The 12,409-nt window shown below is 37.9% G+C and overlaps 2 protein-coding genes across 2 annotated transcripts; both read right to left on the bottom strand.

Moving 5' to 3' along the window:
- Positions 1-425: 425 nt before the first annotated feature.
- LOC308431097 (putative olfactory receptor 10D4) lies at positions 426-1,370 on the bottom strand (the record flags this gene model as incomplete). The annotated part of the gene is made up of 1 exon (XM_080930448.1): positions 426-1,370. The coding sequence occupies one exon, from the start codon at positions 1,368-1,370 to the stop codon at positions 426-428; it is 945 nt and encodes a 314-aa protein (XP_080786574.1).
- Positions 1,371-11,092: 9,722 nt separating this feature from the next.
- Positions 11,093-12,025, bottom strand: LOC308431124 (olfactory receptor 10N1; the record flags this gene model as incomplete). Its single annotated transcript, XM_080930487.1, has 1 exon — positions 11,093-12,025. The coding sequence occupies one exon, from the start codon at positions 12,023-12,025 to the stop codon at positions 11,093-11,095; it is 933 nt and encodes a 310-aa protein (XP_080786613.1).
- Between the last annotated feature and the right edge of the window lie 384 nt (positions 12,026-12,409).

The following is a 12,409-nucleotide window of genomic DNA, read 5'->3' as shown; positions in this document are numbered from 1 at the left end:
TCTTTTGTCTCTGCGTGCTATCAGAGAGAGGGGTCTTCCTGCAGAGATTTTTGGATCCTTGAATACCTTGACCATTTTTGAATGAAGAATTCAGAGATACTCTATTCAAGAGAACAAATGAGTCTCTTAGTCTCTTTGAAGAGTTAAATGTCAAGGAAAATCTTGGGAAATAGTGTGTGCTGCTTGGAGAGAACTTTGACAGAATAACAATCAATAAAACATCTACTAAGAGATTTCATCATTTATTTTTTCATTAAAAAACAGAGAAATATGAAATAAATATGTATTTCATAGACTAAACAAAGTGGTAAATTGATGTACATTTTATTTAATATACCCTGAAAGTTAGAAATTGGTTGTATAAAATAAGTTGTAGAAGTAAGTCTGGCCTTTCACAGGGTAATACATACTTTGTTAAGCAACACTTAGATGTTTTCATTTCCTTCTAGGCTGAGGCATCTCTTAAGAAATACATGCCTGAGGGCTGCTTTCACTTCCTTATTCCTCAGGCTGTAGATCAATGGGTTGATGGTGGGTGTCACAAGATTGTTAAAAATCTGAATAACTGCACTAAGCAGTGGGCTGGGATTGGGCTGCAGGTAGATGATGATGACTGGTCCATAGACACAGATGATGGCTGTGAGGTGGGCACTGCAGGTGGAGAACGCTCTCTGCCTGCCTTCTGTTGAGCGGATTTTTGAGATGGAGATCCCGATTCGAGTGTAGGACACAACAATAAGAGAGAAACAAATGAGAGATAAAAGACCAACATTTGTGAAACCCACCGTCTGTGCTAAAGAGAAGTCTTCACAGGCTAGCGGTAACACTGCAGGCATGTCACAGAAATAATAGCCAACTTCGCTGGGGCCACAGTAAGGCAACCGGAAAGTGAGGGAAGTTAGGATAGTGGCGTGCACACAACCGCTCATCCAGGTCCCTGTGGCCAAGACACAGCACACTCTGTGGTTCATGATGATCGTGTATCTCAAAGGAAAGCATATGGCAACAAAGCGATCATAGGCCATCACTGTGTACAGGAAGCACAATGTGCAACCCAGACAATGATAGAAGAAGTGTTGTACAACACATCCCTGGAAGGAGATCCCTCTACTCCGTCCTGAGAGATATGACAACAACTTGGGGCCTGTTGTGGAACAGAAGCCCATGTCATAGATGGAGAGGTTGCTTAGGAAAAAGTACATGGGGGTGTGGAGTCGTGGGGAGGAGCTGACTGCAGTAAGAAGGAGCAAGTTTCCCAGCAGGGCAAAGGAATACAATGTTGAGAACAGGAAGAGCAGGACATTCTCCAGGCCCTCGGTCTCAGGGATGCCCAGCAAGGTAAACTCTGTCACCATAGTGTGATTTGTCATGTTTATGGCAGAACCAGCTCCCGGGAGTCTGTGAAAAAAATTTGTGGTGACCTTCATTGTATCTGTGGATCAGAGGAGTTTAACTCACTGGGGTGGAAGAGAAAGGATACTGACATTTACCTAGAGATTGTCTAGTCAAAACTGTCTTTCCTGCTGATGGGATATTTTTCTGCAGTGAGGCTCTTAATTGTTTATGATGCTCTGTAAAAGTCTCCCCCAAAACGTTATTTCTAGGGCAATTTTGGGTGATGTACTTCATAACCTCACCTAGAAAGTAACTTCCCAGGCCAGTTTCATCTCTTCCCCTCTTTATATATTTATATAAATGATCCTATTCCATCATTCCATGTGTTTCATTATGACTCTAGAGTGAAAAAAAATTCTAGTAATGAGCCTGTAGTAACTAGTGGGATGTCAGGGGTGGGATATAATATAATTATAATTATGATATAATAATCTAGGGTGTGTGCATGAGGATAATCAGTATGTACCATATACAAGCGTGAAAGGATCTTAGAACTAATTTGACTAACTTTTCTGTCTTACCAGCATCTATATGATAGAGCTGAGGGTAATGAGTAGAAGAGCTTACAGTATTTAGAAAAAAATTACAACAGCAATGGATAGGCCTCACAATTTTATTCTCCAAATACGAACCTCACGGAAACTGGAGGTTGGATGAATACATTAAAACGCTGTTACTCTGTATCAGGCATGTATGCTCTCTTTGTTTTTGAAAAGTGAGCATTTGTGATTGTACATGGGATTATCCTGTGTCTTGTATAGAGGAAAATTGAGAATAACATAGTGACTCATGGCTCTCTAGGCAGTTCTTTCATGATAGCAGTGTTTTGCCTCCAATAATTATCTCTTCATTCTCTCTGACACACATAACATACATCTCAGTGCAACATGTAAACACAAAATAAATGAACTCACAAACATACATACAAAGATAGAGATGTCCAAACCTCACTATACTGTGTTAAATTTTTAAATAATATGTGTCACATATGTCACAAGTGATCAACTAAGGATGTGTAGAAGTTCAAAAGGGCAACCTTAAAAATCACTTTATTAACCAACTATATGTAAGAAACAGGATTATACAGATCATTCTTTAAATAATAAAATCACACATATTTTAAAAAGTATGGAGATTTACTGCCTTTCAGAAAGAAAGGTTATATCCAATTTCTTAGGTTTATCTGTGAACAAAAGAATGTATCATCTGATATTTTTTCCTTCAATTCTCTATTTATAATTATTTAAATCACTGATTCAGTAGATGCATTTATTTTCTACATTATTTTCTTGGGCATGAAGAACAGTGGAAAACTACCTAATGAAAGACCTCAGCATTTTTTATGGAACAAAGAAGCCATTGTTGCCTCTACCTCAGGCTACAAAATTTAATTCTGGAATCATATTTGAGTTAAAGAGAAGGGATAGGCATAGAAAACACTACTTACTAGTTTTCATATTTTGAAATTTTCTTATATATTTTCACCTGTTTTTCAGTTCCCAACACAGTGCAATCCTTTAATTCCTTATTTTTTTATACAACCTATTGTCTAAAACTATGCACTCCCACCCCAAAGATGACCCTTGGGATTGAGAGACTGAACACTAAGATGAAGGTGAAGGACACATCTGGGCATTTTCTGAGCCACAGAATGTCTAAGATGATGGCGCTGTTGAGTGATGTCTTTCTTCCTACCTGCAGCAGAAGGGAGAAGCTCACCTTCGTTTGGTCTGTACCTCAGACTTGAGAACCCCTCCTGCTTTGATCACTTTCTAGTAAAGTGTCACTGTAAGTGTGCTTCATGTTCCTGGGTGCACTTTCCTGGTTGGTTCCAGGAACTGCTATAATTCATAACACGAGAGATTTAAATCATGAGTTTTCCTTTGCGTGTTAATCCCAAGAGGAAGGAGTCTTACTGAGAAAGCATCTCATTAACTCTCTGGCTTAATTGTGTTGTGTGTGATTGTGGATGTGTTATTTGAATATCTTTTGTAAACACGTTTATGAACTGAGCTACTCAAAAACTTTCACTTGAAACCTCAACCATACTTCTTAGATACTAAACGTGACACTTAGTTTGATACTGTGTCTCCCAATATGAGATCAGTCATAGTTTGAATGATGTCTTTATCTATTTTTCATTGCTATAACAAATTTCCAGGTATTGTTTATAATTATAAAGAAAATATATTTATTAAACTGAGAGATCTGGAAGCCAGAATAAATGTACAATTCAAAATTCAAGATGAAAAATGTTGGCAATAACAATGAACATACCTGCTGCTTCTTGATTCTGTTTTTTTTTTTTTCCCAAAAAAAAGGACATCAATTTCCTTTTCAGTTTTCTTAGAAGTATGACAATGAGGCTTGGATTTAGAAACATCTGAAAAAGCTAACACATAACAATTAGGGTATTTCCACAGTGGATGGGAAGATTTTCCCCTAAAGGGTAAGATGGGTAAACTGCTTGACTATGCAAGAGAAGTGTTTAAGAAGCCAACACTCATGCCAAGGCAGACAGTGAAATGCAGGAGTGGAAGCAGCTAAGTCTTCTTGGAACTGTATCTATAACCTGGGAGCTTGGTAAATTATGATGGGAATCTACAACCACTACATGAGTAACATGGTTATGATTAAGTGTATGACCATCAAACATAAGAAGCATGGAAAGGATCATGTTTAGTTCCAGAAGCATGATCTGGTATTCAATTTTAATCAGTTGATCCTGGAGAAATCAGATACATTTGGCACCACTTCCAGAAGAGTTGATCCTCGGCAAGTCATTTTTAGAACAGCTTGGGACTCAGCCAGGAAATGCATCAAAGCTGATGAGGTTGGCATCATCTTGATTGCCTTTTGGCATGGGGTGACATAGCATATTCAAAATAAATATAAAAATAATGGTTGAAAATTTTGTTTGTAAGAGCAATAAATGCTTACATTACTCCTCTGAATATTGAAATGATAATGAGAAGTTATTTTTCTTTCCAGTTTTGTTAGTAAGACGATAAGTCTTGGTGAGAGAACCACTTGAACTATCTGTTCTAATACTAAGGTGGACTAGTATCATAAGAAAAATTAATGCTCAGGGTAAAGATATTCAATGATGGCCTTTGGTAGGATGCACTTCTTAGACATAATAAAATAAATATGTCAAATCTTAGAATTTCTCAACCCTAATTCTTTATCCACCAGCACCCCACTGTAGGTGGCCCTACAACCTTTCGTATTTTGAAATTAATCCCATTTCCTCAAGAAGGGCTGCCTAGTCATATACTCATGAAGATGACTTCATCTGAACCTTTCTATTTTAATTAGTAAAATAAAGGCAAGAGTCAGTGATTGGGCAGGGAAGGTGGTCAGAGGACAGAGGAGAAAGAAGTTTCAAGATGGGTTTCAGGAAAGATGAATTAGACGCAGGTGGGCTTAATTGACATTAAGTAATTTTAAATATTTTAAGTACTTTAAAGGTCTAATATCCCATATAGAAGGGCAGTTTGCATATTTGTCTATTTGATATAATCTTATTGTGTGAAGGGTTTGTGAATTAAGAATTGAATATATGAACCTGTATGAAAAGCTATTGGGCCTTAGAGTTGTGCTTTTGTTGGGATTTGGGGTAAAGAAACACCCTTGGGACAGAAGCACTAAGGCATGCAGAGTAAACCACCAGAGAAGGGAGTTGTGCACATAGAGTGAGGCCTTGGGGGGGCTTGGACCGATCAACAGAGTCCATGAGCGGGGCTCCATACAAAAAGTGGTATAGATGTATTGAAACCTCGGTGCCAATATAGAGACAAGCCTTTCCTTTCCTTTAAAAAATATTAATGCAATATCCCCTGCATGCCCCACAGCTTCAGAATGTTGCCCTATATGCCATCCTGAAACATTAGAAGTTGTGTTCCTGATATTGCTGACAGGCATTTCTGATTGGCATTTTAGTCATAGATACAGTTGGAGACTAAAGAGATTTTCATCTGAAAAGTTTTTAGCTAAAATTAGAAGTACAGTGATGGATTTACGCAGATGAGAAAGGAAAATAGACTGATGTATAGAATGGCTTCAGAAAAGGTTTATAATATTAAAAGCACTATGGAAAAACTATGGGGTGTGCTAAGGCACCACAGTGATCAGAAAGGTCATCTCCTGGAGGTATAAGCAATTGAGAACAGCAGTCTCTTGGTCAACTACAATGTGTTTCAATTGCATAATCATTTTTTTTATTTATTGAATGGAACAACTTTATTTTAAAAAACAAAGATAAATGTACAGATTTTAAGCATTTTTGCATAAAAGTACATAAGTACTTTTTTGTGAGTACATGATTTTTTTTAAAGGTTTGATAGTATGCACTAAAATCTTACTAGTTACAATGAGCATAAAGTACATGTAAAACAAGATGTAACCTGGAAATAGTCAAAGTTTTCTTGGTGTGTAAAAATTAAGCATAATGGGTTTTCATTTTCTTTTATCTTTTTTTTTTTTTTTGGCCTTTGTTTTTTCTTGAACTTCATATAGTCTGTGAGTTGTTTCTGGGGTGTTCAGAGTTTTCTGGGGTTAGTATCCAATTATCAGTGACTACATATTATGTCTGTTCTTTTGTGATTAGGTTATCCCACTCAGGATGATATTCTCAGGATGCATCCATTTTCTTACAAATTCCATAAACACATTGTTTCTGATAGCTGAGTAGTACTCCATTGTGTACATATATCACAATTTTTGTATCCATTCATCTACTGAAGGACATCTGGGTCCTTTCCATCTTCTGGCTATTATAAATAGGGCTGCTATGATCATTGTGGTGCATGTGTCTTTGTTGTATGTCGGAGCTTCTCTGGGGTAAATGCCCAGAAGTGGAATCACTGGGTCTTCAGGTAGTACTATGTCCAATTTTCTGAGGAATCACCAGACTGATTTCCACAGTGGTTGTACCAGTTTACGACCCCACCAACAGTAGAGAAGTGTTCTTCTTTCTCCACATCCTGCTGTCATCTGAATTTTTGATCTTAGCCATTCTGGTTGGTGTGAGGTGGAATCTCAGGGTTGTTTTTATTTGCATTTCCCTGATGGCTAATGATGTCAAGCACTTCCTTAGATGCTTCTCAGCCATCTAATAGTCCTCGATTGAGAAGTTTTGTTTAGCTCTGTACCTCATTTTTAATAGGGTTGTTTGATTCTCTGGTGTCTAGCTTCTTGACTTCTTTGTATACCTTGGATATTAGGCCTCTATCAGATGTGGGGTTGGTAAAGATCTTTCCCCAATCTGTTGGTTGCTGTTTTGTTTTCTTGACAGTGACCTTAGCCTTACAGAAACTTTGCAATCTCATTAAGTCCCATTTGTCAATATTTGACCTTAGAGCAGGAGCCACTTTTGATGACTGCTTTTATTTCTTTAGGTGTTATGGGATTATTTAGATGGTTTACCTGGTCCTGGTTTAATTTTAGTTTCTGGTGTCTGTCTAGGAATTCATCCATTTCTTTCAGACTTTTTCAGCTTTGTTGAATATAGGCTTTTATAGTAGGATCTAATGATTTCTTGAATTTCCTCAGTTTCAGGTGTTATGTCTCCTCTTTCATTTATGATTTTGTTAAATTGGATATTTTCTCTCTTCCCTCTAGTTAGTCTGGCTAAGGGTTTATCAGTCTTGTTAATTTTCTCAAAAAACCAGCTTTTGGTTTTCTTGATTTTTTGGTCAATTTCTACTCTGAGTATGATTATTTCTTGTTGTCTACTCCTCTTGGTTGTATCTGATTCCTTTTATTCTAGAGCTTTAAATTGTGGCTTGTATGTTGATAATGTATGCTCTCTCCAGTTTCTTTTTTAAAGCAGTCAAAGCTATGAGTTTTCCTCTCAGTACTGCTTTCATTGCATCCCATATATTTACATACGTTGTGTTTTCATTAAATTCTAGAAAATCCTTAATTTCTTTCTTTATTTCTTCATTGAACATGCTATCATTTAATAGAGAATTGTTTAGTTTCTATTTTTAAATGGACTTTTTCTTGTGTTTGTTGTTATTAAGACCAGCCTCAGGCCATGGTGAACTTATAGGATTCATGGGGGTATTTCAATCTTCTTATATCTATTTGGGCTTGTTTTGTGACTGGTTATATGGTCAATTTTGGAGAATGTTCTGCGAGGTGATGAGAAGAAGATATATTCTTTTGTTTCAGGATGATATGTTCTGTAGATGTCTATTGATTTCAGTTGTTTCATAAGCTCTGGTAGTTTCACTTTGTCCTTATAAAGTTTCTGTTTCCATGATTTGTCCATTGATGAGAGTGGGGTGTTAAGGTCTCCCACTATTATTGTGTGAGGTGCATCATATTTTTTGAGCTTTAGTAGTGTTTCTTTTATGAATATGAGTGCTCTTGTATTTGGTGCATATATGTTAAGGACTGAGAGTTCTTCCTGACAAATTTTTTCTGTAATGAGTAAAAGTGTTTTTCCTTGTCTTTTTTGATAACTTTGGGTTGAAAATCCACTTTATTCGATATTAGAATGGCCACTCCATCTTGTTTCTTGGGCTGTTTGCTTGGAAGGTTTTTTCCAAACTTTTACTGTGAGCTAGTATCTGTCTTTGTCTCTAAGATGAGTTTCTTGTACGCAACAAAATGTTGGGTTTTGTTTATATACCCAGTGTGACAGCCTATATCTTTTAATTGGGGGAATTGAGTTCATTTTTGTTAACAGATATTAAGGAACAGTCATTGCTCTTTCCTGCTATTTTTGCTTTTAGAGGTAGAATTTTGCCTGTGTGTCTTTCTTTTTTTGGTTTTCTTGCTTAAATATTTTCTTATTTTTCTAGGATGTAATTTCCCTCCTTTTATTTGGTTTTCTACCTATACTTTGTTGTATTCCTGGGTTTGTGGTCAGATATTGTGCATATATAGTTTTTTCCTGGAATATCTTGGTCTTTCCTTCTATGGTGATTGTGAGTTTTGCTGGGTATAGCAGCTTGGGCTGACACTTGCATTCTCTTAGTGTCTGCATGTCTTTCCTGGATCTTCTAGCTTTCATAGTATCTGTTGAGAAATTGGGTATGATTCTGATTGGTCTGCCTTTATATGTTACATGACCTATGCCCCTTACTGCTTTTAGTATTCTTTCTTTGCTTTTGGTACTTGGTGTTTTGACTATTATGTGCTGGGAGGAATTTATTTTATGCTGTACTCTATTTACAATTTTGTTGGCTTCTTTTATGCTCATGGTTATCATATTCTTAAGGATAGGGAAGTTTTCTTCTACTATTTTGTTGAAGATATTTACTGTGCCTCTTAGTTGATATTCTTCACCCTCTTCTATTCCTATTATCCTTAGGTTTGGTCTTTTCATTGTGTCCTGGATCTCCTGGATATTTTGGGTTAGGAGATTTTTGGCTATTGCATCTTCTCTGACAGTTTTGTCTGTTTTCAATGTTGCCTTCGACCCCCAAGATTCTCTCTTTCATCTCTTGCAGTCTGTTGGAAATGCTTGCATCTGTGACTCCTGAATTCTTAGGTTTTCTACCTCTAAGGTTGTCTCTTTTAGTGTTTTCTTTGTTGTGTCCATTTCCGTTTTAAATTCCTTCTTCTATACCTTCATCTCTTTGGTTCTGTTTTCCTCTATTCCGTTAATTTCTTTGAGTGTTTTTCTTGTTTCCTCTTTAAAAGCATTTATTTATTTATGCTTTTCCTCCCTTTTTTGTTTAAGTATCTCTATCATAATCTTGAGGTATGATTTTGGGTCTGAGTCTTCTCTTTCTGGAGTGTTTGGCATTTCACTGTTTGCTTTGATGGGAGAGCTAGATTCTGGTTTTGCTAGGTTGTCTTGGTTTCCCTTGGGTAAATTATTTTGTTTTCCTCTTGACATATTGGAAACTGAGTCCCTATGGCAGAGTTCCTGCTCCCCTGAACTACTGGGGTTAGTGGCGGGCTTTCTGTGCTCTAGGCACCGACCTCTCTGCACCCCGGCTACTTGCAGCACAGTGTCCCAGGCCTGTGTCCATGGATCTCCACTGTTCCTAGTGGTCGATGGTCTGAGCACCTGTTCTGCACGCACGGGTGCTCCGAATGGAAACAGAGTTCCTACAGAAGATTTCCTGCTCCCCTGAAATAATGGGGGGTTGCACTTTCCGTGTGCTCGGGCAGACCTCTCTGTGCCCCGGATACTAGCAGAGCAGTTTTACCAGACCTATGTCCCTGGATCTCCACTATTCCTAGTGGCAGATGGCCTAAGCGTTTGTTCCACACACAAGGGCACTCCAAGTGGAAACCGAATCCCTAAGGCAGAGTTCCTGCTTCCCTGAACCACTGGGGGCTGCACTTTCCGCGTGCTCGGCCCAGACCTCTCTATGCCCCGGTTATTCACAGTGCACCATAATCTTTATTCATGTGTGATTTTGTGTCTGTTATTTGAAGTTTCTAATACTGAGAACTCTTACATAGAGAAGGTAAAGTTTACTTCAAATGAGAGATGTGTGCATGTATGGAGGATAGTTATGAAAGAGCATCACAGTGAACAGACTGTACCATGCCTTATAAACAGCTCAAGTCAATAAACAGGGGAACTGACATGCTTAGGGGCAGAAAAGCAGAGTAACCTCCTCCTAAGTAAGGCAGAAGATGACATGGGATTGATTTGACACTGAGCAAGCACAAATAGAGTCACAATTGTCTCCAATCTTAGTCCAGGATGTATGTCTGCGATGAGGATTGCAGAAGTCAGAAATGTCTCTGTTGTTGCTTCCTATATTCTTGGAGTCTTTAATCAGAATTGAGACCTTATTACCTCTGTAGTTGGCTATGGATTTACTTAGGAGGACTCAGGGTTTATAGAGGCAGAAGAACATATAAAGTGTTATATTTATATAACGTGTGTTTAGATATTTCATTTGCTCATTTATCTTTTATTTATTCAAAAATTGGAACTAAAGGTTTATAGTAAGAGACAGAGCTTCATGTGAAGAGAGGCTTTTTGAGGTTTTGTTGTCATTTAATATCTCTACATGTTTTCATATTTGTTTTCTTTAAAAGGTTCAAATTCAGGACTATAAAAATACTGCTCCAATTTCTTCAGAACAACAAAGCAATCCAAAAGACAAATTTAATTTAAATTGACAGAAAATGTAATGGAATTTGGGGCAGATTGTTTGACTGTATACCATCTTAATGTACCAAAAAAAAAGTTAGGTCATTTTTTTTATATAATAAGAAGATAACATTTAATACAATAAAATAACAACTAACACTATGAAATTAGACAAGACATACAAACACAAGGAAAAGAGCCTAACAGAAAGCACAATAAAATAGATGCCCACCGGTTCACACATTCAAGAGTCCCATAGAAAACACCAAACTGAAAGTCATAATGTCCATTCATAAGACCAGTTGCAGGCACATTCAGGTCATTTACTTGCTGCCTAAGTGTCTGTGAGTTCACATGATTTTTGCTCACATTGATTTAAAGACCCTTCTTTCTCTACTGTTGCCCATCTTTTATGTTTCTAACACTCTTCCTGGTTCTTCTTCCTTCAGGTTTTCTGAACCCTAAGGGGAGGAATTTGATGGAGAAATCCTATTTAGGTTTGAGTATTCCAAGTCTCTTATTTTTGTTTAATGTCTGGCTGAGAGTCTCTGTATTTGTTCCATCTGCTGCAGGAAAAAAAGAAGCTAAGAGACAAAGTTTTATATACATTACTAAGTCCACAATTCATTTCTGACCACCAAACATGATATTCTGGAAAACTCTTCTCAAGGACCTCTTCACTTCCTTGTTCCTCAGTGAATAGATTAAAGAGTTCAACATGGGTGAGACAATGTTATTTAATATCTGCACCACAGCCCCAAGCAGAGGGTTTGGTGTGTGCTGCAGGTAGATAATGATTACAGGTCCATAGGCACAGAGGATAGCAGTGAGGTGGGCACTGCATGTGGAGAAGGCTTTCTGCCTGCCCTCGGCCGAACGGATTCTCAGAATGGCAACCCCAATGTGTACATAAGAGACGCAAACACTGAAGAGAAGCATCAGAGCCAGAAAGCCAACATTGATGGAACCTACCTTCTGGGCCAACTTATTGTCAGTACAAGCCAGGGGTAAAACTGCAGGAAGGTCACAGAAGAAATAGTCCACTCTATTGGATGCACAGTAGACTAATTGAAATGTTAAAGAAGTCAAGATGGTGGCATGAAGACAGCCCACTAAACATGCTGTTATTACCAAGCTCAGGCACACTCCAGCCTTCATGATGAGCATGTATCTCAGTGGGTGACAGATGGCAACATAACGGTCATAGGCCATCACAGAATAGAGGCATCCTTCAGTAGACCCCAGAAGGTGATAGAAGAATAGCTGCGCAGCACATCCTTTGTAAGAGATGGCTGGGCTCCTACCAGAAAGATACAGTAGCATCTTGGGACAAGTTACTGACGGAAACAACATGTCAAAAATGGATAGAAGTCCCAAGAAGAAATACATGGGTGTGTGAAGAGAAGATGAAGAAATGATGGCCGTCAAGATGAGTGAATTTCCGAGCAAGGTGAAGGAGTATATGAATAAGAACACCACAAAGAGTAGAGTTTCCAGTTTTTGTGTCTGGGGAATTCCCAGTAGAATGAATTCATTGATTAGTGTGTAATTCCCCATTATCTTCAGTGGTGGTCTTGGTTGAAATAACTTTCAACTGAACATGAAAACAATGAAGCAGAGTAATTATACTAATCATGATTTGTTCTATCTAAAGTCAGTCTATTGGTCTGTTCATGGTTATGAGACAATATCCATCAGTACCCAATACTACATGCACCATGCAGGAAATAAAATGCTTGATTGATTGATATTCTGCAGGAGTGTTGATAGATGGAGCATACCTGGGTAGGGCGTTCTCTTTGGTGAGGATTCCCTACTGAGACTAGAGACAGTTATCAGCCTCAGTGAATCAAAGATTAACTAAAGGAAAAGGCATCAAATAAGCTTTTCTAGGAGATCTACCTGAGAGTTGACCAATTAGACCACTAGTTCCCTATACAA

Source organism: Micromys minutus, assembly GCF_963924665.1.
Source record: "Micromys minutus genome assembly, chromosome: 16".
Classification (NCBI taxonomy): domain Eukaryota; kingdom Metazoa; phylum Chordata; class Mammalia; order Rodentia; family Muridae; genus Micromys; species Micromys minutus.
The sequence above is the reverse complement of the archived record's forward strand: the minus strand, read 5'-3'. Positions and strand labels throughout refer to the sequence as shown.